We start from the raw sequence: 27,771 nt of genomic DNA on the forward strand, positions 1-27,771 counted from the left end.
CAAAAGTCAGTAAAATTGTGAGAGTTTTAAATATTTAGTTCCTGATTGATAATTATTCAGTATAAAGGAAATAGTTTTAAAATTGTACACATTTATGTTGCATGGATTGTCAAAAAAGGTGTCACTTATTTTTTTATTTTTTAACTCTGTTTCTTTTGGATAAATCATAGATACAGAAGTCTGGGTACTTTAGAACATTTTGGGGATTCTAGTGATGATTGGTGTCATCAACCACAAGGATAAAGGAGGGAGCTATTCATTTTGAATCCAGTAATCTTAATGACAACACTAGAGTATATGAGTTCACAAGTAGCTGAACATTCACTGTACAAAAACCTTTTCTTTTTCACCCTATCTTCTTGCACCCTGAACAAAACAAGACCAAAAAACTCAAACTTAGTGCTTTTGATACGAGAGCTTGGGAGAGGGAGCCTATTAGTCAGTAATAGACATGTTTCTTGCTTCAAATTGCATAGGTAGAGCCAAAAACACCTGGAGGCTTCCATATGTTGTTACCGCCCCCAGGATAACACTGCCTCTAACCTAGCCTGTTCCCCATTGCCACAGCCTCTAACCTAGCCTGTTCCCCATTGCCACCTTAAATACTACCAGTACTATGATCAGTATCATTAAGGAAAAAGATTCTGGTACCTTAGTGATTCCAGACATGTATCTGGACAGGAAAAATATATTTTGTCTGTATTAATGTCTAAATTGCCTCTTGTACCAGAAATATTAATTGTTGATGTTTATATATCAGCTAGTAACTAGGTCAAAGCTCGATTATCTTATTTGTTTGTAACCTAACCAGCCCTTTTTATGCTTTTTCTCTTTCTTTTTTTGTCACAGACATTTTGATGTTTTTAGTGCAGATATCAGTTTTGCTTGAAAGTGAGCAGAGCTAGTGAAAAGTAGATTTTTTAAAACTATTCTTTTGAAATTTTAGTTAATTGATGGTGACGGTCAAAATGTTGCCTAAAATAAGTCTCTCTACTTTCTTGAATTTTCGTCATCCATACCTTTGCTTACTCCCATTTGTAAGTATGATTGAGAAGTGTATATACATTTCACTCACTATAACCAGCTTTGAGCTGTCCCATGTATGGGTAATGCACACTAGATTTTTCTAAATATAATCCAGTGTTGCCTGTCTGCTGCCCAGCTGTGCCCTACAGCTTCCTTCCTCAGCCTTGTCTGCTCTTGACTTACTTTCTCATATCCTAAACCTTCAGACCCAGGACCAACTTCTGTTCTTCTTTCTCCTATTTCATCACCACACTCCTACCCCCACTTCCCATACAAATCAGTAAGATAGAGCACTTAGATGTGGAATCTAAAATATGACACAAATGAACCTGTCTACGAAACAGAAACAGACTCACAGACATAGAGAACAGACTTGTGGTTGCCGGGCAGGGGTGGGGGTGGATTGGGACTTGGAGGTTAGCAGATGCAAACTACTATATATAGAATGGATAAATGACAAGGTCCGACTGTATAGTACACAGACTATATTCAATATCCTGTGATAAACCATAATTGAAAAGAATATTTTTAAAAATGTATTTATATGCATAACTGAATCACTTTACCATACAGTGGAAATTAACAGAACATTGTAAATCAATTCTTCAATTTTTAAAAATCAATAAATATAGAGGGGTTTAGTGATTCTAGATCATTGGAGTTAGGGAGGGACTGGGGGGAAGGTATTTCATAATGTGTAATTAGTAAATACCCACCATTCTGCCCCTTCATTAGTAGAGCTAGTCAAATCTTTAAATAGATTTCTAGCTTCTAGATGGAAGTCATGTCTTAAGTTTCCATTTTCTCTTTGCTTTGTGCTCTGTACATCTGTGTTCTTGACATCCTTTAGCTGACTGATAATAACAGAATATTTAATCCTAAATATCAGGCTTTTCTGAATGGTACCAAAAAGAAGGTGTGGTCCAATGGAAGTAGTGTTTTAGTGAAAATAATCTGAAGAAGAGGGATCAGGAGATGTGGGTTCTTAACCTTAATCTTATGATTTTGGACATTTCACTTAACCTGAATGCCCCATTTTACTTATTTTTAAAACAGAGATAATACCTTTTTTATTTTACAAGTCATGTTCTAAAGATTAAAAAAAATACTGTTTTTGAAAATCTTTGCAATTTCAAAGCAGTGAGAAGAATGAAGACTTTTTAAACTTAAATTTGGCAATAGTAAAAGGGCAGTGCTGTTTCTTTCTGGAATTTATTCACCATTTTACCTGTGTAGTGTTTTCTAAAAGTCAAAGTACGAATATGTTTCTTTTCAGGCAGCAGAAGATAGCAGACAGAGAAAAGAGAGCAGCAGAACAACAAAGGAAGAAAATGGAAAAGGAAGCACAGCGGCTAATGAAGAAGGAACAAAACAAAATTGGTGTGAAACTTTCATAACAAAATGTCCTTCAGATGCATAGTGCCAGTGGGCGAAATACGAGCTCCACAACCCAAGCAACATTTGTATGGAGCTAAGAGTATTTTCAGAGTACAAATACACTGCTTGATTTTGATGCATTCATCAGGCCATACAGGACACCAGGATTCTCTCAAAGTCCCTTGAACTCTTGGTGATTGAGACTCAAAGAACAAAAAAGACTTGTGAGACAATATTTTCTTCAACATGTTCCAACTATAAGACAATTGTTTGCTGTAGAGAAATTACAAATGGAATATATCAGTACCTCTTTAAGCTAGTGTTTCTAGCTAATTAAATGGGTGTAAATTTTATGGTGGGAAAGAACTCTGCTGTCTGTAATGCTTTCCTTCAATGTGCATAATGATAAAATAAATAATTTTAAATATTCTTTTGTTTCCATGATTACCTGACCTAAATCAGACAAACTTGCAGAGCTTTAACCTCTTATTTTTGTTGTCAGAAGCTGGTATTGGCTCACATTTCCTTTAACTTGAACTGGTATTCATTAGGGATCTGGTAATTTCAGTTTTCAAGAAAATGACATTAAATGCAATAATTTTATTTATTATAAACATTTTGTACATCATTGTTTTCTTTTAGATGGTGTTATACATATTTGTCATTTATATTACATGTATAAACATATTGAAAATCAGCTAAAATGGCAAATTTGTTTTACGTTATTATAACTTGTGAGTGTTTTTTTTTTTTTTTTTTTTTTGCGGTACACGGGCCTCTCACTGTTGCGGCCTCTCCCGTTGTGGAGCACAGACTCCGGACGCGCAGGCTCAGCGGCCATGGCTCATGGGCCCAGCCACTCCGCGGCATGTGGGATCTTCCTGGACCAGGACACGAACCCTTGTTCCCTGCATCGGCAGGTGGATTCTCAACCACTGCGCCACCAGGGAAGCCCAACTTGTGAGTTTTAAAAACTAGTATAGTAGTTTTTCCCTGTCATTGTAGATTTTAAGATGTTATGGTATCTTTAAGTACCTTAGCTCCTCCCCACCAAAAGGTATTAATTTACAAATGCATATAGCCTTCAGTTTTACTATTTCAAAGCTTTTAGATAATTTCTGTATCAATTTTATAAATCTGACATAATGCAGGTTACCTATGTTGTTGACTAAGGTAACATTATTGATTTATTAAAACAAGATAGAAATAATAATACTTCTATTTTCAGATGTTGACTAGCTCCAAAATAGTTTTCAGGAAATAGATATAGACTGTGTTCATAGGGAAAAATGTAGATTTGATAGTTTAAAATCTCATTAATTTTGTCTCCACAATTAAAATACATCCAGCCTGACCTTCTATGGCTTTAGAATTTAATATTTTTACTTTCTTAAAAGCTGTTGCCCAAATGAACATTTTGTGGATTTTGAAAATGTCATAAATACTCTACAGGCCAAATACTGCTAATTTATTTGAATTAAAGTGATATTTCATGGTAAAATCACAAACTATACAATGAGCTAAGTTCTTAACCCTAAGCTTCCAGACTAAATGCAATTTATTTTTTATTTTTAAAAAAATTTTATTGGAGTACAGTTGATTTACAGTGTGTTAGTTTGAGGTGTACAGCAAAGTGGAATTGGCTGAAATTTAACTTTGATAAAAAAACTTCCTGTTATAGCCCCAAGCTATATTTTCAGTTATGTTTATTAGAGAGTTTTTGCCAGTAAACTCCCAATTAAATAGAATTAGACTCAAATTTTTAATAATAAATGAATTATCTTATGTCATTTGTATTTATTTATTTTTAGTTATTATAGGAATGCTACATGCTTTCTCTAAATTGGGGGTTCAAAAGGATAATTTCTCCTTTAGTACAATCAGTCTTACTGTTTTTCCCCCATAGATATTGAAGTCTGCTTTGGTCATGGTTTTCATGTGTGAGATTTTGTTTTTTGTTTGATTTTTTATTTTTGTTTATTTAGAAATAAAGACTGGATAGAAATTATAGTCTATATGATTAATTAGGAAGAAAGAGATTTTTCTCAAGGAAGGAATAGATAGGAATTCTTGAATTTTTTGACCTCTGTTGATATGTAAACTAAACTCCTGTATTAAATTGGGTATATTGTTCCAAAAGAAGTCATGGAGTTAAATACATATGATAAATCCTTTAGTAGCAAACTGGCTCCTTTTGCGTCTAAATTTATGGTTTCTGTTTTCATTTTCTTAATTTTAGCAAAGGATTATCAGTTTTAGAAGCTTATTAGTAGAAGTAAAAAAGAAATATGGACAGGCATAGACAGAATTAGTGAAGTGCTATCCATCATCTGAATTGTGCATTTCATGTACTGAGATAACAAATAATCAAAAACGTGAAACTTATTCTGTGTTTTTTATATATATATTTCATGGTTTCTAGCCATCTCCTTTTATTAAGCTTTAGCTAGGGATATCCTCTGATTGAATCCTGGCTCTTTTTTAGTAGCATCTTTAACTGAGTCAATATTCAGCATCTGAATTCCTCAGTTTCAGCATGTACTCACCTCTGGCCAGGGCAGTGACTGTTCCTGGGTGAAGATTGGTGGTTGGGAAGAAGGTGGTAGCTATAGAAACTGGCATCTGGATAGATCTTCAACACCACTCTACAAGCTTACCTCTAGAGTATAAATTTAACCATGGCCAATGTTCCAAAAAGCCTAAACTTTGTCAATACAGGTATACTTTGTTTTATTGCACTTTGCTTTATTGTACTTTGCAGATACTGTTTTATTGGTTTTTTGGGGTTTTTTTTGCGGTATGTGGGCCTCTCACTGCTGTGGCCTCTCCCGTTGCGGAGCACAGGCTCCGGACGCGCAGGCTCAGCGGCCATGGCTCACAAGCCCAGCTGCTCTGCGGCATGTGGGATCTTCCTGGACCGGGGCACAAACCCATGTCCCCTGCATCGGCAGGCAGACGGACTCTCAACCACTGCACCACCAGGGAAGCCCAGAGACACTGTATTTTTAACAAATTGAAGGTTTGTGGCAACCCTGTGTTGAGCAAGTTTATCAGCACCAATTTTCCAACAGCCTTTGCTCACTTCATTATATTTTGGTATTTTTACAGTATTTCAAACTTTTTCATTATTTGTTATGGTGATCAGTGATTTTTAATTTACTATTGCAATTGTTTTTGGGGGCTGAACCATACCCATATAAGATACGACAGTGAACTTAATCGATAAATGTTGTATGTGTTCTGCCTGCTTCACCAACTAGCCCTTCCCCTGTCTTTGTCCCTTTCCTCCCACCTCCCTATTCCCTGAGACACAGCAATATTGAAACTAGGCAAATTTAAAACCCTACGATGGCCTCTAAGTGTTCAAAAGAAAGGAAGAGTCATACATCTCTTACTTTAAATCAAAAAGCTAGAAATGATTAAGTCATGAGGAACGCATGTTGAAAGCTGAGATAGGCCCAAACTAGGCCTCTTGTGCCTAACAGTCAAGTTGTGAATGTAAAGGAAAAGTTCTTGAAGGAAATTTAAAGTGCTACTCCAGGGAACATACAGATAAGAAAGCTTTATTGCTAACATGGAGAAAGTTTTAGTGGTCCGGATAGAAGATCAAACTACCCACAACATTCCTTTAATCCAGAAGCCTTATCCAGAGCAAGGCCCTAACTCTGTTCATTTCTGTGAGGGCTGAGAGGTGAGGCAGCGGTAGAAGAAAAGTTTGAAGCTAGCAGAGATTTGTCCATGAGGTTTAAGGAAGAAGTCATTTCCCTAACAAATGTGCAAGGTTAAGCAGCAAGTGCTAATGTAGAAGTTGCAGAATGTCATCGAGAAGATCTAGCTAAGATTATTAATGAAGATGGCTGCAGTAAACAACAGATTTTCAATGCAGGTGAAACAGGTTTACATTGGAAGAAGTTGCCATCTAGGACTTTCATATTTAGAGAGAAATCAATGCCTGGCTTCAAATCTTCAAGAGACAGGCTGGCTCTCTCATTAGGGGCTAATGCAGCTGGTGACTTTAAGTTGAAGCCAGTGCTTATTTACCATTCCCCAGATCCTAAGATCTTCAAGAATTATGCTAAATGTACTCTGCCTGTGCTCTACAAATGGAACAACAAAGCATAGATAACAGCACGTCAGTTTACAATATGGTTTACTGAATATTTTAAGCCAACTGTTGAGACCTACTGCTCAAAAAAAAAAAAAAAATTCCTTTCAAAATATTACTGCTTATGGACAATGCTCCAGCTCTGATGGAGATGTACAATGAGATTCATATTGTTTTCTAGCCTGCTAACACAGCATCCATTCTGCAGCTCATGCATCAAGGAGTAATTTCAATTTTCAAGTCTTATTATTTAAGAAATACATTTTGTAAGGCCATAGCTGCCATTGATAGTGATTCCTCAGATGGATCTGGGCAAAGTCAATTAAAAACCGTATGGAAAGGATTCACCATTCTAGATGCCATTAGGAGCATTCATGATTCATGGGGAAAGGTCAAAATATCATCATAAAAGCATTTGGGAGAAGTTGCTTAAAACCCTCATGGATGACTTTAAGGGGTTCAAGACTTCAGTGGAGGAAGTCACTGCAGATGTGGAAATAGCAAGAGAACTAGAATTAGAGGTGGAGGCTGAAGATGTGACTGAATTGCTGCAATCTCATGATAAAGCTAAACAGATCTGGAGTTACTTCTTGTAGAAGAGCCAAAGAAAGTGGTTTCTTGAGATGGAATCTGCTCCCGGTGAAGATGCTGTGAAGGTTGTTGAAGTAGCAGCAAAGGATGTGGAATATTACATAAACTTAATTGATAAAGCAGCACCAGGGTTTGGGAGGAGCGACTCCAATTTTGAAAAAAGTTCTACTGTGGGTGAAATGCTATCAAACAGCGCTGCATGCTGCAGAGAAATAATTCCTAGAAAGGAAGAGTCAATCAGTGCATCACACTTCATTGTTATCTTTAAGAAATGTTCACAGCCACCCCAGCCTTCAGCAACCGCCAACCTAATCAGTCAGCAGCCATCAACATGAAGGCAAGACACTGCACCAGAAAAAGATGATGACTCACTGAAGGCTCAGATGATAGCATATTTAGCAATAAAGTATTTTTAAGTTTAGGTATGTACATTTATTTTGATATAATGCTATTGCACACTTAATAGACTACAGTATAGTATAAACGTAACTTTTCCATGCACTGGGAAACCAAAAAATTCCTGTGACTCGGTTTGTTGCAATATTTGCTTTATTGTGCTCATCTGGATGATGTGTTTATCACTAAAGGCATATGCTCTGGGCCACATAGAGCTAACATTTACATGTTCTTCAATCCTTTGTAGTTCAGCTTTGAGATAACCTACTGAAACGATTTTCACACTCCTTAGCCCCTTGTTCAAAGGAAATCTTTCATAAGCGTGTCGGCGAATACAGCAGTTACCAAGGTGGGTGCTTCTGGCTGAAGTCAAATTGGGAGGTTGGGGTGCTCTAGGGCCTGCAGATGGTTGCAGGGGAAGGAGCTTCTCCCCTCTCTTACACGTGAATGGAGGGCTGAAGAAGATGGTGGATCCATTAAGAGCTTATTTTAGTAGCTAATAACTTAACTTGTTTTTCCCATTATACAGATTTTTAAAATGTAAGTTGTTCTCTCCTAATATCAAAGATAGCTTTTTTTTTCCTTGTGTAATTTACTTCCATTTTCTTTAATACAACCAAGGCCGTTTCAAGGTTACATCAACAGCTAGTAACTTTCTTTCACTTTGCTTTCTTTTTAAAAAAATATTATTTATTTATTTTTTATTTTGGCTGCTCCAGGTCTTAGTTGCAGCACGCGGAATTCCTTGCAGCCTGTGGGATCTTTAGTTCCGGCATGCGGACTTCTTAGTTGAGGCATATGGACTTCTTCAGTTGCAGCATGCGAGATCTAGTTCCGTGACCAGGGATCGAACCCAGGCCCCCTGCATTGGGAACATGGAGTCTTACCCACTGGACCTCCAGGGAAGTCCCTCTTTTACTTTGCTTTCTTTTTTTTTTTTCTTAAATTTATGTATTCATTTATTTTATTTTTGGTTGTGTTGGGTCTTCATTGCTGTGCACAGGCTTCTCATTGCGGTGGCTTCTCTTGTTGCAGAGCACGGGCTCTAGGCACGCGGGCTTCAGTAGTTGTGGCTTGCGGGCTCTAGAGCACCGGCTCAGTAGTTGTGGCGCACGGGCTTAGTTGCTCTGCGGCATGTGGGATCTTCTCGGACCAGGACTCAAACCCGTGTCCCCTGCACTGGCAGGCAGATTCTTAACCACTGCGCCACCAGGGAAGTCCCTACTTTGCTTTCTATCTTTTATTTTTAGTGTTCCTTAGTCATGGCCATTGGACTGCTTAGTAACCAGAGTAAGTTTTGAGAGTAGTAATAAGCTTTTTCACCAGAAGCCTCAATCTCCTAAGCTGGAAAGAGACACTATTCTAGAAGACCCCTCGTCCTCCACCCAATACGACAGATTTCTACCCTTGCATAACTGCTGTTGCAACTGCTAATCCACAATCAGGAGTGTTACAGAGAAACTCACCAGAAGTCTTTGGCCACCCAAGACAATCTCAGCCTTTCCCTTCAGGGAACTTCCATGGCTATTTTTGCAGGGACCTTGCCTATATACTGCTCTGATCACATCAATTTTGAGAGCTTCTCAGAGTTCTCCAGCTGCTGCAGAGATGGGGCAGTATTAAACAAATCACCTGTGATTGCAAATCTTTTTAATGGTGGTGGTGGTTTTAAGGGTTAACCGAGACTGAGTGTTCAGTAGCGCCTGGCAACATATATAAGCACTCAACAACAGTAGTTGTGAGCCCCTGCACGCACTTCCTTGTGAGCCCCTGCATGCACTTCCTCATGGGATCCTATGCACACCTCCCACCTCTCACCACACACTGATGTTGCAGCCCCTTCCCTGAGGAGAGTGGGAGAAGTTGACTGATCTCACAAAATTAATTTTTACACACCTTTAAGTTGAACTGCAAGTTTAATAAGAAAGAGAATCAACATTGACTCTGTGGCTCCGCACCATCTGAGAATTTTAACTATCAGTGACCCCTCACAATCCATTGAGGTGGACATTGTCCCCCCTTGACATGTAAGGAAACCAAAGCTTAGAAAGACAATTGTGTGCCAGCTTAATGGAAAGGAAAATAGCAAGCTTTGAGAGCAGTTATATTAGTGTTTAATCAGCATTCTAAGTGGACTATGGTTTCCAAGGCCTGTCTTCACTTGATGAAACTGAGCTGCCAAAGAGTGAGCTTTTAGTAATTCCTCTCTGGTTCTTAAAGAGCTCGGTGATGTTACAAATGATAGTAGATAATACCCATTTATGTTTCTAAGAATTTATTTAATAAACATGAAAGAAATTAGCTTGGCTTTTATTTTCATATAAATAACAACTGTGGTTGAATATCAATGCCATATAATTATGTATTCCCAGGTTACTTGGGTCAGATGTTATAATCAAGGCAAAATGAAGTGTGGTTTATAGTCACACATTTGCATAGGCCAGTTAGCTCAGTTGATTGGATCACATTTCAAATGAGGCCAAGGTCACAGGTTTCATACATGTGCAGACCAGTACTGCACCCAGAGACCTTCCTGCTACAAATTGTGTCCCTGACCTTGTCCAGGTATCTTCCTAACACGTGTCTTGAGGATCTGGTTCAGAGTGATTGGCACAAAAAAAATCATCCCCATGAATGGGAAATTCAAAGGACATAGTCTGAGTTGGTGGTGTGTTGAGAGAAATTGCTATCTATGGTTTCTTATTCTTGGGTCAATTTTGGCTTATTATAAGATATTAATATCTTCTGGTAATTGGTTTCATTTGTTAAAATATTCAGACCTTAATTTGAATCCTTAATTTGTACAGCAATGCAGTTTCCAAACCTGTTGACTATTCCTGGGTAAAATGAGTGGTTACCTATTTTATGGAGAAAAGTGCCATCATCATTAGATATACTGGCCCTTGAAATAAATTTAAAAAAATTTTTTTTACTTGGTATTTTATTGTAGTGGTCAAAAAAGTAAGCTGTGCATAAGAATAGAGATATGAAATGTGCCTATTTAAGTTTAAAGCACACAAGTGATTTTGATTCCTTTTTGAAGCTCTGCAGTGCATCCAGACCTCTTAATTGCCTATCTGTCTTGATTCGAAGGAGCCCTCGTGGAGTAAGGTGGTACATGCGTGATCATCTTTAAAACTTTTTTCCATGTACTGCTTTCAGTGTGAAAATTATTAAGACTGCTTTCAACTTTTTCATTTTTCCATACAAGCCAGAAATAATGTGCCAGAAATAATGTGCTGGTTCAGAAGAATTAAAGGTCAGTTTAAAATGCCAGCACCTATTGTTTACTATAGAAAGTGAGGCTGGCAAACCATTTCAAACACTGTGAGCTATTTGATTGCAAGGATCCTACTGCACCATCAAATTAGAGAAATATTGCAGTTGTTGACAGTTTTCATATTCCAGTCCATTAAAGCTACAGTCTAGCAAAAATTTAATTTTTCAGTTATTCAAATAGCTTTGATCAGAAATGCTACTTTCAAGGAACAAGGGTGAAAATATCTCTGAAGGTGGGCCAGATAGGATTACCATGGGGAGGAACTCTAGGGCCATGAGGAGGAAAGCTCTGATGCCTGCCTTTAATAGCATCCACTAGAAAGCCTGGACTGTGGGTTTTACATCATCATTTCACATCCACAATCCCAGATGCTTCCATTGCCTCTGGAGATGGAGTGAGAGATGCTTTTCCCACTCAAATCAACAGAGCAGTAGCAAACAAAGTTTTGTGAGAAAAGCTTAGAAAACATCTCTAGTAAGCATTAATTTGTTTAGGACAGTAGAAGATCGAGCCCTTCAGCATTATCCAGAGTACTTACTCTTCCAGTGAACTGAGAGTTACCACATAGGAGACCTTAATTGAACTGGCATTTTTCAAAGAACCTGGTTGGTATATAGTGAACTGGTTTTTAAACTGTTCGCAGAGGTGACACTGGAACCACTGCAGGATGAGAGGGAGGCAAATGGGAGGTCTCCAGGCCTGGTGCCCTGTTCCAGACACTGCACTTTTGTGTGTTTTGTGTATTGGGGTTTTTTTTTATGTTGAAAATTTATTTTTGAGAGAGATACACCTTTTACAACACATAAATGCTGCTGAAATATTCTAGTCTTTTAACACAGACTTTTGAGTAGCATTTAAACCTTTTTTAATTTTAAAATTCTTTGGAATCATTGTTATAACCATTAGTTACCACAATCATCATGATTGAGGGAGAATCAGTAGTCACAGCAGAGAATGTCTTCCAGTGGTTTGAAACTAATCACCTGATATAAACATGTTGTTTATATTCTATTTGGACTTTCCAGCTGTTTTCTTTTTCCAGGACCATTGGGAGTTTGTTGACATTCTTTCCAGATTTGATTTCTGTAAACTGCTATTAATTGCCTAGGTTACTGCTTCATTGTACACATTTTGCCTGGTAAGACTGGGAATAAGTGAATTTTGTAAAAGTGCTCACTGAGCCAAAATGGAAGTCGGAAACTTCCCCCAAACTTTTAAAATGAAAAATCCTCAAGAGAAAAACATAGTGGACCCTACCACTACTTAGGCAGGGCCTATGACAAATGCAAATCACAGACTTCCTTTTCTCCTGCCACAAATGTCAGAAACACTTGGCATCTGAGTGTATTGCATTTTTTCCTCTTTCTGAACAGCTCAACTTGGAAAGGTCAGCATATCCCTTTGGGAAAAATCTTTTCTTGTAAATTGGAATGTTTGCACACATAACTGTAGGAAATGTTTAACATTTGCTTTGATGGGACAGCAATTTGTTCAATAGAGTAGAATTGTTCTTCTTTTCCATTTTCCTCCCTGTTTGTACATCACAGGCACCCAAATTACAGAAAGCAACTTGGAGGCAATTCTTTCTATGGGATCAGATCATCCTGTCCACAAAACCAGCCAACGCCTTGGGCTTCCGAAATGTGAGCTATGATCCATCTTTTATTTACTCTGAGGGACTCATTTGTGACAGACTTTGTTCTGAATAAAAGCAGTAATTTTCCACAATACATATTGAAACCCTGGGAAAGGAGGAGAAGGAAAAGGTGGGGGAAGGAGACAGGGAGAAAAAGAAAAACAGAATTACCACTGCCAGGGTCTCCTGGCAGTGATTTGCTGCACAGATTTGTTTCCATGTGTATAACAAGTTACACTGCACTGTGTCCACTGTTTCAAATGAGTTAACTTTCTTTGAATCTTCTGGTTTGCATAAAAGAAAAGATACAGGTCATTAAGACAACAAGCTGTTTGGGATCAGCTGCCTCCAGTGTGGTAATCAACCTAACCATTTGTAGTTCACAGAGAATTCTTCACCAGAGCTTATCTTGCCATCCATCTTGAACTGATGAAGAAACAGTTCTGAGTTTACGTGGTTCTGTTCGTTTCTGTAGCAACAAACGGATACCAGAAACACGCGTGTAATTTTTCTTAAAAATGCTTAAATTAGGAATGGTGAAAAATAAACACAAGGAGGGATTGTGAGGAAGATAGCAGTATCTAGGTGTTGGTCTGGGCTAGACTACAGGAAGGGACCTGTGTCAGCACATGTGGCTCATTACTTTCGGCAGCTTCCGATTATTCACTTCCAGAAACAGCTGCCCTTCCATTTTAGCCGAGTCCCTCTGCTATTGAGCGTGTGCTGTGTAAGAAAGAGCCCATAGGTGTGCCTGAGGCACGTGTGTATCCCACAGAAGAAACAGCCTATCTGAGACAGCCCACCTCGCTCCACGGCTCCATCCTGTCCCTTCGTGTCTTCTCAAGGACTTCCCTCCTTCAATTAATTCTTTCTCTCCTAGATCATCAGGTTCTTTCTCTTCACTGGCTCAATCACAAAAGCGTACAAACATGACCTCCTCTCAATATTGAAAAATGAAACAGATCCTTGCAACGCATATGCCCTTGTGACTACTACCCACTGCCCTACTCCCCATTCATGGTAAAACTTCAAAAAAAATTAGCTGCACACATTGATTTCCGCTTTCTCTCTTCCATTCACTCTCCAACTCACTCCAGTCTGGCTTCCATCCCCATTTTTGCAAAGAAAATGATCTTGACAGTCACCAAGACTGTGTTGTCAAAGCCAGTGGACATCTATCTGTTCTCATGTTACTCAACTTCCTAATAGGATTTCAACACAGTTGACCATTCTCTGCTCTTGGTTTTCAGAATATTGCAGTTCCCTAGTTTTCCTCCTGCCTTTGGGCTGCCTCTCTCAGGCTGTTTTGTTGGTTCTACATCCTCTACCTCTATCTAGATGTAGAAGTGCCCTTGGACTCAGTCCCTGGCCTTCTTTTCCTCTTTACACTCTCCCTGGATGATTTCATCCATCCCATGGTTTTAAACAGTATGTAAATGCTGAAGAACCCCTATTTTATAACCCTAGCCCTGACGACTCCTGTGATTTTCACATTCATACATGCAGTTACTCACTTGACATTTCCACAGATTTAACAGACTTCTCAAATTTATTGTCCCAAACTAGCTTCTCTTGAACTTTTCCATTCTCAGTAAATGACACCTCTGTTGACCCAGATGCTCAAGTCAAAAACCTGAGTGATCCTAAATTTCTCTCTTCCTTAAATCCTACCTCATCTCCTCCCCACATCCCATCTATCAGCAGATTGCATCAGTACTATTTTCAAGATCTATCTTTAATTATTCAACTTAATCTTTATATCCACGTCTACCTCCAAATTGTCGTCACTCATCTGGACTATTCAGTGGTCTTCCTGCTCCTGCTCCTGCCTCCGTACAGTACATCCTGCACACAGCAGCCACAGAGTCAAAAAAAGAAAAAAACAAACAAACCAGATTGTATCATTGTCCTGTATTAAAGTCTGTTAATATTTCTCATTGCACTGGGAATAATTCAAACCAACCCTACCATGGTTTACATGGCCCTATATGAGCTAGCTTCTCTCCCACTTCTCCAACCACCCCCGTGCCCCTCACTCTGCTCTAGCTACACTGGTCTCCTTGATGCCCCTCTAACATGTCAAGCCCTTTTCTGCCTCAGGGCCTTTGCCTCTGTTCTTTCTGCAAAATTTTACCCCCCATATCTTCCCACAGCTGGCTCTGTATCATCCATTAGCACTAATGGTATTTCTTCAGACAGCTGTTCCTTGCCTTTGTCCCCGTCAGTCTTGGTCAAAGCACCTCATTCCCCTGGAAGCACTTACCACTATCCAGAATTAATTTGTTCATTTGTTGGCATGTTCTGTGTCTTTCAGACAGAACGTAAGTTCCCTGAAGGCAGAAGCCTTTTCTTGTCTCCTTCGCTATTGATGACAGGCCTAGCGAAGTGCCTAACGTGTGAGCACCCAGTAAGTATTGGTTGGATGAATTCATTCAACAGCTAGTTTCAGAACCCCTACAATATGCCACCTACTGTTCTAAGTTCTTGACATTTTTCTGTGAACGAAACAGCGCACAGATCTCTGCCCTCAGAGACCTAGTATTTTAGTGGGGGAGACGGGCAATAAGCAAGACATAGTAAGTGACAGTACAGTACGTTTAAAGGTGATACATCCTGTGGAAGAAGATTTCTGGGTGAAAACTTAGGATATTCCCCAGTCTCTTCCATTTGTGTGTAAAGTGGAAAAGTCATTTGCTTTGCAGACCCTTGGAAATCTTGGCTTCTAGAGATGAAAGATGAGATCCTGAGCAATCTACTTCTTTAAGGCTCAGCTCCCTTATCTGTAGAGTAATACCCATATCACAAGATTGGTGTGAGGAATAAAGTAATACAGATTTAATACTGTCTCATCCCTTCCCAGCCACCCAGTCTCACCCTATTATTCCAAGGGGTGGACACATACGGTGCAGCATTTTCTCCCTCTCTGAACCCCCAGCATGCTTTAAAACAACATCAGCCCAACTTTCCTGAAAATACTCAATATATCCTTACTGAATAAATATGTGGACTAACAAGTGTATGGATAATTTCAGAGCAAACAAACAATCACAGCTACTTGTCTTCAGAAACAATGCTTTTTAAAAGACAGAGTAGGAAGTCCTCACCTTTCTTTAGTAATTATTTTTCCCTCTTTATCATTTAATTCCATTTTTTACAGATCCCTACTGTTAAAGTTGGAAGGGTCTGCTATCCGTTTAGTCTTTCTTATCATAAGTAAAAGTAAAATCACAGATAATTATTTTATAGGAGGATAGAACATTTATTTAAATGGAAACACTAATCTTTATTTTCATCATGCTGAAGTGTGTGGTTACAAACGATTTTCAATAAAACACTATATATAATAAGCAAAAAATAAGTTAATACAATGTAAACCTTACATATAGTTTCATCAATTAACAGGTTTAAGAACAGACAAGCCACTTAAGACTTTGGAGCTACATCTAGTAGGAAACTGCAAACACTCAAACCTTATCAACCCCAAGTAAGACACTAAAGCGCTATCAAGACTTCTTCAAACCAGTTACACAAATACATTTTTCTTTTTGGTTACAGTCCCCTGCTATGCACAAGACCACTGGAATGCTGTAACAATTACACATTTTAAAACGGCAAAAAGCAAAGCAAGGAGATAACATGCCAGCCTTACAGAAGCTGTCCTGAAAGTGCAAAGTTTGCATTTTCTCTACCTGAACCACTAGGATAAGTACGGGTACCTCAGACGACACGGCGGGATCTGAGCATGCTTTCGATATCACACTGATGGGACATGTACTGGAACCAGGTCTCCATGCCTTCGAAGATACCTCCCGTTTTAAACAGCGAACAGGCTTCAACTAAATATAGTGCAAATCAAATACCGAGGAGCAAAAACGACAGAACAGAGACCGCCACAGGTCGACCCACTGCTTCTCCACCTGGCATCAGGCCACGCAGGACAGACTGGCACACGGAAGTGACATCTTCTCTCTAGGGTCTGACATGACAGGTGGTGCGGCGGAGCGAGTGCAGGGCCACCATGCAGCAGCCCCGCAGCAGGGCCCCGATGTTGTAGATGGGATCCGTTCCCCCCCTCTGAGTACTGAACGCCCACAGCACGGTGGGGACCACGGGGGCCGCCACGGCCAGGAGATCCACCAGGAAACTGCTGCTCCAGTACCGTCCCACGACGCCCCTGCCGGACAGCGGGACCAGGCCGTTCAGCCTTTCCTCCGCGGAGCCTGCAAAATCCAGCTCTCTCATGAGGCGGTTCCCACGTGCCTCCGGACCCACCTCGGCCGACGGGGTCTCCACGGGAGACAAAAGGATGGCAGAGTTTGGATTTCTTGGAGTTAAGTCGACCACGATGGCAGAGATGGACTCTAGGAAGCTTTCCATCGAGTCGGCCCTGGACTCATCCTCAGGGGAAGTGGAGCTGCGGGGACAGGGGTCCTGGAGCTTGAGCACGTGCCGGATGAGCTCGGAGATGCCAGGGCTGTAGGGCACCACGTCGGTCTGCACGGCCTGCTCCGCCACCGCGCTGCCCTCTTCCTGACCCTCCATCTCGAGGACCTTTGCCCCGGGGCTGGCACGAAGCAGCTCCAGGTCGCCGGCCTCCACGGTGGTGGCTGTCGCCAGGTCAGCGAACGCATCTGTGCCGTGTTCCCCCAGCAGCTCGCTGTTGGCGCCCGCCTCCACGGCTGGCTCCTCCGGGGTCAGCGCGTCGGCCGTGGGGCCGGAAGCCGTGCCGAGGGCTAAGCCCTTCTCCGGGGCCTCACACGCAAAGTCGAGACACAGCTCGTCCCTCAGAGAGCCACTGTGCGCCATCTCCATGCTCTGAAGCAGAGACTCCAGCTTCTTGTTTTGAATGTTTATGTCCACAAAATATTTCTGAATACCTTTGTCCTTATCGGCCAAGCTGCTCCTCATCGTTTCGATGACCTGTTTGAGCTGCTGAATCTCCTTCCTGGCTTCCTTGAGGGCCAGCTGGGCCTCCACCCGGTGGCACTCTTCCTCAATCCAGTCCTCCCGCATTCGGGCCAGCTGGGACTTCAGCTCCACGATCTCACTCTCCCTAGAGCCAGAGGAGACAAGCCCTGCTCAGAAAAAGGCCAACTGTGAAGGAGGCAGCAAGCAGTTCTGGCACCCAGCCCAGCCCAGGCTCTCCCACTGCAAACATACAGGTTTGATCGGTTTTGAAATTTTATTAGCCCTGAACTGCCCCCTTAACTGTAAAATAGCTAAAATAATAACAGTAACTAGAATCAGAATAAAAAATGCTATTATTGGGGTTTTTGTTTTTTTTTTCCTTTTTGAGTGCCCACCATATGTCTAATATTTCACTAAGTACTTTTCAGGTATTATCCTCTATTTGATACAGACAGACCTCGTTTTACTGCACTTTGCTTTATCGTGCTTCACAGATAGTGTCTTTTTTTTTTTCAAGAACTGAAGGTTTGTGGCAACCCTGCTTTGTCAGACGCTGGTTAGCATTTTTTAGCAATTAAGGCATTTTAGAATTAAGGTTTGTGCATTGTTTTTAGATATAATGCTATTGCACCCTTAGTAGACTCTAGTGTAGTGAAATAACTTTTATATGTGATGAGAAGTGAAAAAATTCATATGACTCACTTTATTGCAATATTTGCTTTATTGCAGTGGTCTGGAACCGAACCTGCAATATCTCTGAGGTAGTCCTGTATTTAATATTGGAAAATGTTTTATTAGAACACATTAGTGTCTCTTAGCTTGCTTTTAGCTCCATAGTCTGCTCTTTCCTATGTCCACAAAACAATTTGTGGAAGGAAAGTCCATATCACTTTTAATTACCTATCAAAGGCAGAAGGCAGACTGATAAGCTTTAGCAGTGCAAAACAGTTCTGATCATATACCAATGATAATTTCTTAACAATTTACTTAAATAATAAAAAGCTACATGTTGCAAGGACTTTGTGAAATGTTGATCATTCTGTCTCCTCTCAGGCAAGATGACACTGGATCCATCCTACACTGAAGGGAATCTATTCTATTTTCCTTTTTAGATCCTTCACAGGACCCTATTTCCAGATATTTGTCAAAAAATTCTTCCTTACATATAATTTCTTCATAGTCCGTGTAAATATATGTCCTCATATTCTCAGTGTTTATGAAGACCAGGTAGTCAGGATCCTGACATATTTGAAGAGTTGCTGTAAGTATTGCTTTTTTAAGTTTAGGCTTGGCTCTTCTCCAGTTTCACTGCCTTCCCGTACCTCCTTCCCATGACTATTCAAATCCTCCCATAGATTCCTCAAATCATAAACCAAAGACTTCCAGAAAGTAGGGTCTGACTCATGTCACCCTTACCCTGAGTTCAAAGCCACTCTGGTCAGAGCTCTGCTTGTCAACTGCAAAATGACAGGGAAAAACCATCAAGCAGAAAATCTGGCCTGTCCCAAGATGTCAAGAGATCTCTTCTCTCTGGGATAAGATCTCTTAAGCTGGGACTGTATTTTTTTTTTTAATTACCGTAACACTTGGCCTAGAATAATGAACCTCTTCCTTCAGCACAGAAATAGCTTGTAGGAATCACAATGGACAAGGCCATCCACTCTCTCACAGAGATAAACAGGGCTTCACAGGGGCCAACTGTGTGTGACCCATTCGGCTGGAAGTATAGGATTGTTCCTGCAAGTGTTCCCGCCATTTAAAAAGTTACACACACACCCGATTTTTCACATCAAAGCTGGACACACCCAGAAAAAGCAGAGTATCCCTTCCAACCCAGGAGGGTTCCCTGGACCCCTGAAACAGCCAAATCATGCAGGATTATAAAATAGCTCTTTTGAGAGACTGATTTAAGAAATCTGACAAAAATTAAATGAAGTCATTTGTCTTCTCTTCTTGTGTGGGTTCATATTTCATTTTATGGAAAAAGAAAATGTCCTAAAGCACAGCGTGCAAGGAACGTGGATTTACCTCTCATGCAGTCGGCGCTCAGACTCCTTGAGCCTGGTCTTCAGGTGTCTCACTGTAACCTCTTTCTGCTGCAGAGGAGTCAAGTACTGCTCTGGATTTGGGGGTTTGACACCATGATTTTCACCACAGGACATGTACCTTCCAGATCGCCTGAAACAATCGAAGTAACGAAACGTTACTTTTTCTATAAAAAGAAAAGTTAAGGCACAGCTAACAGGTTGAGAAGAAATGGCAGCTCTTTGCTGGGACCTTAAGCCCCAGCAGCGTGTGACCTCACTTCAGAAGGGAGACAGTAATCCACCTGCCAATCTTAGGACTGTTCAAACTGGGAAGATTGGGGGCGGGGTGTTTGTGGAGGGGGCGGGGACAGGGGAGAGGGAGATTTTTCTGTGGCCTAGGGATGACCTCATATAAAATAACGCACAATTGTCCACGGCCTGCCTGGCAGTTCAGAGTAACAGGCTATTATGTTAAAGGACAATGAGTAGGGGCACGTGGGAGGGCGGGAAGGGAGCGAGACGACCTCGCCTCCACACAACATGCCACTTGCCTAAAGACACTGACTGTTGTTAGTTGAATTCAGACTGTTCTGACATCGGTCCCTGGTGTGAGTGTGCTGACTTGCTGGAAACTTCCCTTCTTCTGCAGGAAAAGGGCTAGTCCAGTCTCACCAGATAGGTTTTGTAAGAGAGGCGCCCAGCGCTCTCCGAAACTTCCCTTGCTGGAATCTTGGCCCCTCTTAGGCCTGGCCAAGAGTTGGGTATCCCTGCTGTAAGAGCTGACTAATGAGACCGTGATGCCCTGGAGGAGGAGGACCGGAGGAGGAGGGCTGGCAGCTGCTTCCCCGACTCGGGACCGCATCCAGGCCGCTGCACCAGCCCTGTTCCCCCTGAGCCTGTGCTCCATCCAAGGTGGCCCGAGTCCAGCGTCCAGTTCCCAACTCTCCTGTTGGGGCCTGTCTGGATGCGCAGTTCCCCTTTTTTTCTGCACCCTCATGCCTCCCGGGGACTAATTCATTCCTTGCTAGACCTTCAGATCTCCTTTCAAGTTCACTTTTTCAGAAGCCGCCTCTGACCCCTCCAGCCCGAGTTGGAGCCCGTCCCCACCTCTTACATACACATATAACAACAGGTACTTGCAGAATAATCCTAATGTGTTTCTGTCATTAGACAGCTGATGTTTTTCTTCTCCTCTGGGCAGTCAGCAGAGGGACCATCTCGGTTGTTTACTGCTCTGTCCCCAGTGCTTTACACAGTACTGGGCACAACGTGACTCAATAGACATCTGGTGTTTGAATAAATGAGCAAACACACGAATGGCTCTTCTCTGTTCGGAGGGAAACGCATAGGACCCCCTACTGCCGCTGTGCCATTTTTCCTGCCTAGCCAGGAACTCCTGGGACTGCGGAACCTTATTAGAAATGAAACTGTGGCTCGTGTCCTTTCTGCAGCAGCCCTTGAAGGATTAGCTGAGTGTGGGAAAGGAAAGAGAAGGGTCGTATGACAGAATAAGGCAGGGGATCAAGAGTTGTATCATTAAAAAAAAATTTTTTTTTTAAAGAGAAGCTTACCAAGTAGGACACACTAAGAGTCATGAATTGGGAGACGGACGGCACTCACCTCATGACAGGGCTGCAGTCACTTCCCTTGTAGGAGCCGGAGTTGCTGCTACTGGGGGAAGAAGGCGCATAACTGGGATGGATGTTAACAGGACTCAGCTGATTCCTGCACAGCATGGACAGAAGGTCCTTCTCCCGTGGGAAGGGTGGGCTGTTGCCAGACTTGTACGATGAAGCTCCATTGCTGCGCCCGTGGGGACCTCGACTGGGAGAGAAGCGTGAAGAACGTTAGAATCCTTGGGGCTGCAGATACCCAAATGCGAATGCTTTGCTCCTTCTTAAAGCTAGTCACCACTGAGGAAATCCAATCTATAGGGTTGAAAAGGGCAACATAATTATTAGAGCAATTTGGCTTGATGAGTGGCCTTTGTCCCACCTGCCCGATATTTTCTCTCCTGTGTCACCAGCACAGGCAACCTCTCTCTCTTCTGTTCTTTCAAATAGTTTCTGACCATAGATTAAACCCAGCTGCCTGCTAAGAACACAAACCATGTAAAATATTGATTTGGTTTAGTTTCGTTCCAGAGGCCATTTTGAAGATGTGGCTTTTGTGCCAGTATGCCTGTTTCTGCGTTAAAATATGCAGGTTCAGCTCATGTTGGGTAAGAAAATTAGGGTGTTTCATTTGGAGGATGGGGGAGAAGGGGTTTGCCCATAAAGAAGAAGGAAAAGACAGGATAAATATAACCCACATAAACGTATAGTCTATAATTTTAACCACCTATGTTTTTTCCTTTTCTTTCCATCCCCAATGACATAGCACAACCTTTATCGTTTAACTGCTTTAATGTTAGCCCCCCACTTGTTTCCCTGCTTCTTATCTTGCCCCTCCAGCATGGAGGCCATGCCTGTGCTGAGAGTGGCTTTTCCAATATGGAATTTGAGTATCACTGGCTTCCTCAAAGCCATTCAATGATTCCCCGCAGCCGCCAGAATAAAGGCCAGACCCCTTAATACAGCTCACAAGGTCTGATCCTCTCACCGCATCCAACGCATCTCTGCTCTTCCTCCCCCTGCATTCCAGACGATGTACAGTTTCCTGATGGTCCGTGCTCTCCATCATCTTTTTAGTTCCGAACTTATTATTTTCTCTGCCTAGAATGTTCTTCTGCTCCTATCCTGAGCCTCTGGGTACCTCCTACTTCAAGACTGATGGGAACCTACTCCAAGCAGCCTTCTCTGGACCCTTCATTCCCTAGGCCAGTGTAGGTGCTGTTCACTGGTGCCTCCCAACACCCTGTGCAGACTTCACCGTGGACCTTATCACAGTGCATCACCACTGCACGTCTGTCTGTCTTTTCCACTAGACTAGGGCATCCTGAGGGCAGAAACACAGCCTGTGCTTTTACATCCCCACTACCTCCTGGCACGTGCTAGGTTCTTCCTAAATGACTGCTAAGTGAATAAACTGGGTTGAAGTCCTGGCACTGCCACTTACCAGGAACTCAGGCAAGTAAACCACTTAATATTGGGGATATATGATAACTTTCACAGAGTTGATGTGCAAATAAATCAAAGAATGGACAAGCTGTTTAGGGCAATTCAACTGCAGGGTACTGTTTCTGGATAAACTGTTTGAACTTCCCTGTTAATCTAGTTCCGTTAAATTCGATACCCTGGAGTGTAAGGAAGCATCTAGAGAATGTTGAAATTACTTAAATAGGGTAGGACGTCTATGTCAGGAATATCTCTTGCTGACATTACAAGAAAACAAAAGGGAACAAGATACTTTTCATATAGCAGGACTTATTTTTGTCAGTCCCTCTTTGCAATTTTGATTACAACTGTATCCAACGGACACATCGCACTGAGAAACATGAGTGAGTGTGAGTATGAGTGTGTGTGGGGGTCTACTTGGCTCCAGAATCACAATTACTTACTTAAAATCGAATACAACTTGAACTAGCAGTCAACCCAGTAAATCACATATAAATGAAACACCACCGAATTCTAAAGTTAAAAAGTTCTTTCCTTTTGAAATCATCCACATGGACTCTGCCTCCTTTTTTGTGAGAAGAGGACACTTTATATGGAACAGATGGGCTGGTGGCTTTGTGACAAACCAACTTCAGCAGTTCTTTGGTGGGTGTGGGGCAGAAAAGAATATGTACTCTGGCTTGGATGTGCCTCTCTGTGCTTCACTTCTGTTGGCCTGAATATTTCTTAATGAGGCTACGAGAAAGATGAAGAGTCAAGCATTACAAGTTAGGAGAAAGAGTAAAGAGCTATCCCTCATGTGGACCTGGGGAATTCTATTCTGAGTTAACCTTTGCTGGGAACCTTCTGTGACCCAAGCCTAGCTGCACGTGCTCTATGAACATTGTTTCATTTAATTTTGACCATCATGGCAATAAGGCTTATGGCAATAAGACTGGTACAATGATCACTTCCCTTTTATATTATGTGAAGTACAGGCAGTACTCAGTTATGTGAAATAACTGAGGCTCAGGGGAAAAAAGAAACTGGTTCAAGAACTCACAGCGCAACTGGGATTTAAATCCAGGTCTCAACTCTACAGAAATGTCTCCAGCTTTATACAAATGGAATATATTGTTTGGGTCTTGTAAACAGGTATAGTAGGTACTGGCTAGGTGTGTGGTTATTACCTGAAGGGTTTACCACGGACTTCTTTAGTTTGATGCATGCACTAAGATGCATGATTAGTGACATACAAATTAAATGAGATGAGGATTTTGTAAGAACTCATCTGCTATACAGAATACAGCAAAAACTTCAAACTATCAAACGTTACTAAGGTATAACTGAGTCTTGAAATATATTTCAGGAAATGAGTTATTAGGCTGTTTGTAACAGCTAACTTTTAAAAAAGAAACTACATGCTTTAAATTATCAGTTCTGTTCCTTACATTTAGTTTAGTTCAAATGCTAACATATGTGGGTACAAACTCATTGTGGATGATAATAAAAAACATTTACAATGGAGAAGACAGGATTCCATGTTTGTCAAGGCCGTGCACAGGCAAATCTGACACTACCTTCCTAGCCCTCCCCAAATCCCTTGGTCTGATGGACAAAAAGAATGCAGCCCACAGAGAGGAGATAGAATTCTGGTACCCCACCCCCTTCCTGCAAATCTGAACCAGTAACTGGAAAGTGAGAGAAAGGGAGAAGTGAAGAAGGGATCCTCAGGAGGCACCCAGGTGACTCTCTATTCTCCAGGCCTTGCCCTTTCCTTCAGGTAACACCCTCACTGTCACCACCACCACCATCACCAGGATCATCGTCACTGTTATGGGCTGAATGGTGTCCTCCCCAAATTCGCAGGTTGAAGCCCTAACCCCCAGTACCTAAGAATGTGACTGTATTTGGAAACGGGGCTTTAAAAAAGGTATTTATGCTAAAATGAGGCCTTCAGGGAGGGCCCTAATCCCAATTTGACTAGTGCCCTTATAGGAAGAGGAAATTTGGACACAGACAGGCACAGAGAAAAGACTAGGTGAGGAAACAGGGACAAGACAGCCATCTACAAGCCAAAGAGCAAGGCCTCCACAGAAGCCAGTCTTGCTGACACCTTGATCTTGCACCTCTAGCTTCCAGAATTGTGAGAAAGTACACTTCTGTTGTTTAAGCCCCCCAGTCTACGGTGTCTCGTTATAACAGCCTGAGCAAACTAATACGATCATATTCACCACCACCACCACCAGCAGCAGCAACAGCGGCAGCATCTTGCCCGTTAGAATTATTTTTATCACTATTGACTTAAACAAGCATGTAATGACTCTTCCTGAGTTCTGGGCACCGTGTTAAGCACTCATACCTATCAGTTCATTTAAATCAGTGAGGTAGAAGCCATTATTACCCCATTTTCCAGAACAGGAAACTGAGGCTCGGGGCCCTGGGTCTTGCATCTAATAAGCAAAGGACGCTGAACTCAAGCCCAGGTCCATCTGACTCCAGATCCTGAGCTTTTTTTTTTTTTTCTTCTTCTTACTTCTCTCTGCCTCTGATTAAGATTAGAGTTTTAGCTTTGTTGTTGCTTTTTTAAAATTAATTTATTTTTGGCTGCATTGGGTCTTCGTTGCTGTGCACGGGCTTTCTCTAGTTGTGGCGAGCGGGGGCTGCTCTTTGTTGTGGTGCATGGGTCCCTCATTGCAGTGGCTTCTCTTGTTGCAGAGCACGGGCTCTAGGTGTGCAGGTTTCAGTAGTTGTGGCACGTGGACTCTAGAGCGCAGGCTCAGTAGTTGTGGCACGTGGGCTTAGTTGCTCCGCGGCATGTGGGATCTTCCCGGACCAGGGCTCAAACCCGCGTCCCCTGCATTGGCAGGCGGATTTTAACCACTGTGCCACCAGGGAAGCCCTAGGGTTCTAGTTTAAGAAAGAGAATTCCTCAGAAATATCAGCAGAGTTGGCCTTCTCTAAGAAGAGATGGTTTGTAAATCTCTTAAGTTTTGTTTTAAATTTGTTTTTGTTTTTTTTGCGGTACGCGGGCCTCTCACTTGTGGCCTCTCCCGTTGCGGAGCACGGGCTCCGGACGCGCAGGCTCAGCGGCCATGGCTCACGGGCCCAGCCGCTCCGCGGCATGTGGGATCTTCCCGGACCGGGGCACGAACCCGCGTCCCCTGCATCGGCAGGCGGACTCTCAACCACTGCGCCACCAGGGAAGCCCAAGTTTTGTTTTTAAAATTACCTGTCAACAACATTCTTTCCAGCTACCCCTGTCCTTCGTTTCCCCCACCCCTTCACCAAATGTTCCCGCTAGCCTTCCTCCCAGGATCTAATTCTCCACAAAGAAAATTCATTTATTACAGGAGGAACCAGCCAATTAAAAGGATCATAAGCTATTTTAAAGTTTTGCATGGATACCCGGCCCACCTAGAGGAGCTATCCTCAATGCATGGTCCTGTAGAACACACAGATTACGTGAAACACCTGAGATGTTCCATCCCAGATATCTACTGATAGTGCTCTGTGCCTGGGTCAGATAAAAAAAAAAGGAACATAATGGATAGAACATTTACCTATTTCAATTTCCTGTCTATTAAGCATATATCTGATTTGCACATAATTATATTTAACTACTTTATGTTTAACACATCAATTTTTCATCACTGAGAGAATTCATGGATTCCAGACTAGAATATTTTCTCTAAGTCACTCAGTATAACTGACATTACCTTGGAATTTAACCACAAACACAAATTCCTTCGAAATGCTTAACAAAATTGGCTTGCTCTTCATGCCATTTCTTTTTTCTTTTGCCTCTCTGTTCTTTGATGCCTTATACCATGGGTATGTGCTAATTTCTTGAATGGGTGAGATAAATGGCTTATTCTCAGAGCAAGCCACGTCTGATTTGTACAGAGAATGTTTATAGTTACATCCTGTGATCCCAGAGGCACTTTATTTCCAAAATAAATGGTATTTATCTATTTTGAAGAACAATTGTGCTTCTTCACTGTGGACTTCACTCTTTAGTTACAAGTTTGTTTGCCTTCAGCTTTAACAATAAAACTCTGCACTGGGGATCTCAGGTCCCTTTATAAATATCAGCTGTATCTTCTGCTCACCTGAGAGAAGTGGGAAACATTTGCTTGCTCAGTCCTGGAAATGCAAGCTTTTAGAAACGAAACAGCTTTTCTTCAGCAAGGAACCTTAAAAATCATGTGGTCCAATCTCCTTTTTACACATTTGGACACTGAGGCCCAGGACAGTCAAGTGACAGTCACCCCTGCGCCGTGTGGCTCGCTCCATCGCTTTGTTAGGTCCCTGCCCAGATCTCACCTCCTCACAGAATCTCCAGGAACCAGCCTATCTAGAATATACCAAACATCCTATCACCCTCCATATCCTTTCACTGTATTGAAAAATATATATGCATTTATTATCCTTCTTTCTCTACTAGAATGAAAATAGTTTTTCATAAGTTTTGTTTACTGCCATATCTCTAGAAACTGCCTCACAGTAGATGCTCAGTAAATACGTACTGAATGAATAAATGAAGCCACTGACGGCAGCAGAGAATCCTGGGGCTGACTAGCTGTCCCGCCAAACGTGAACAGTGGCTCTCATTTCCCCCACAGTCCTTCTCTCCCCCAGTCCAAGCGGCACCAACGGCGAACACCTGCTGACGTTTACTACGCTTGAAGCAATGACCTCACACTTTACCTGAATTAACTACTTTAACCCTAACAATAAACCCTACCAGGTGGGTATGACTGTAGCCCTGTTTTCCAGGTGAGAAAACTGAGGCGTAGAAAAGTTGAGCAAATTGCTCAGGGCCACACAGCCTGTAGATGGTGGAGCGGGCTTTCAAACCAAGGTAGCCTGGCTCCAGAGCCCTCACGCTTAGCTATTCTGTTCTACTGCCTCTTTCGGAGGGTAGGGGGCACCCAGGCCTATGAACTCCATACTTTCTTCACCCCTTCCCCAAGTGAACGTTGGAGGTGGCCAGAGGGTCACTATGCTTCTTTCACAAAGACAAAAAAGGAAGCTCAGCTAGAGGAAAGAAAGGGTGAAGTCAGAGGCTTTACAGCTAAGAGGACAGATTCATGAAGGGGCGGCAGGGTGCGAAGTGGGCGACGCCTAGCCTGATCCTCAGGTGCGCACACAGGTGGGTGAGGGAAGGAGAGAGCACGGAGGGAAGGCGCCGGGCTGCACGAGGGCGTCGCGGGCGGAGGAACACGGGGCAAACGCGTCGTGACCGACCGAGGGAGGTGAGGTTGGGAAAAGTACCAACTGTGAATCACTGTAAAAACCAACCAAACGAAAAGCACTCACTGAATAAGCATAAAATCGGAACGCACAGTAATCCAGGTGGTTCTAGAGAAACGTAAAGTACAGGTCAG

The 27,771-nt window shown here is 42.0% G+C and overlaps 2 protein-coding genes and 2 long non-coding RNA genes across 30 annotated transcripts in view; 3 read left to right on the top strand and 1 right to left on the bottom strand.

Moving 5' to 3' along the window:
• Nucleotides 1-2,833, top strand: part of EBAG9 (estrogen receptor binding site associated antigen 9) — a 28,973-nt gene extending 26,140 nt beyond the window's left edge. For both annotated transcript variants that reach the window (XM_059043506.2, XM_059043505.2), the window contains one exon: nucleotides 2,303-2,833. In XM_059043506.2, the coding sequence (XP_058899489.1) occupies nucleotides 2,303-2,423 (121 nt within the window). In that variant the 3' untranslated portion in view covers nucleotides 2,424-2,833. The remainder of the gene's footprint in view (nucleotides 1-2,302) is intronic.
• Nucleotides 2,834-5,207: 2,374 nt separating this feature from the next.
• On the top strand, nucleotides 5,208-10,423 carry LOC136792934 (uncharacterized). Its single transcript, XR_010837558.1, has 3 exons — nucleotides 5,208-5,422; nucleotides 7,743-7,844; nucleotides 8,215-10,423. It is a non-coding gene; the product is annotated as an uncharacterized lncRNA (long non-coding RNA).
• Nucleotides 10,424-11,700: 1,277 nt separating this feature from the next.
• LOC136792935 (uncharacterized) lies at nucleotides 11,701-15,965 on the top strand. The gene is made up of 3 exons (XR_010837559.1): nucleotides 11,701-12,418; nucleotides 14,726-14,818; nucleotides 15,814-15,965. It is a non-coding gene; the product is annotated as an uncharacterized lncRNA (long non-coding RNA).
• SYBU (syntabulin) overlaps nucleotides 15,647-27,771 on the bottom strand; it is a 117,534-nt gene continuing 105,409 nt past the window's right edge. For 16 of the 26 annotated variants that reach the window (XM_067017900.1, XM_067017904.1, XM_067017906.1 and 13 more), the window contains 3 exons: nucleotides 20,967-21,170; nucleotides 19,348-19,497; nucleotides 15,647-17,464 (listed from right to left, as the gene is read on the bottom strand). In XM_067017900.1, the coding sequence (XP_066874001.1) occupies nucleotides 16,381-17,464; nucleotides 19,348-19,497; nucleotides 20,967-21,170 (1,438 nt within the window). In that variant the 3' untranslated portion in view covers nucleotides 15,647-16,380. Of the gene's footprint in view, nucleotides 17,465-19,347; nucleotides 19,498-20,966; nucleotides 21,171-27,703; nucleotides 27,746-27,771 lie in introns of all 26 variants that reach the window. The other 10 variants (XM_067017889.1, XM_067017898.1, XM_067017897.1 and 7 more) reach the window with 1 other exon arrangement.

The sequence above is a fragment of the Kogia breviceps genome, chromosome 17, assembly GCF_026419965.1.
Source record: "Kogia breviceps isolate mKogBre1 chromosome 17, mKogBre1 haplotype 1, whole genome shotgun sequence".
Classification (NCBI taxonomy): domain Eukaryota; kingdom Metazoa; phylum Chordata; class Mammalia; order Artiodactyla; family Physeteridae; genus Kogia; species Kogia breviceps.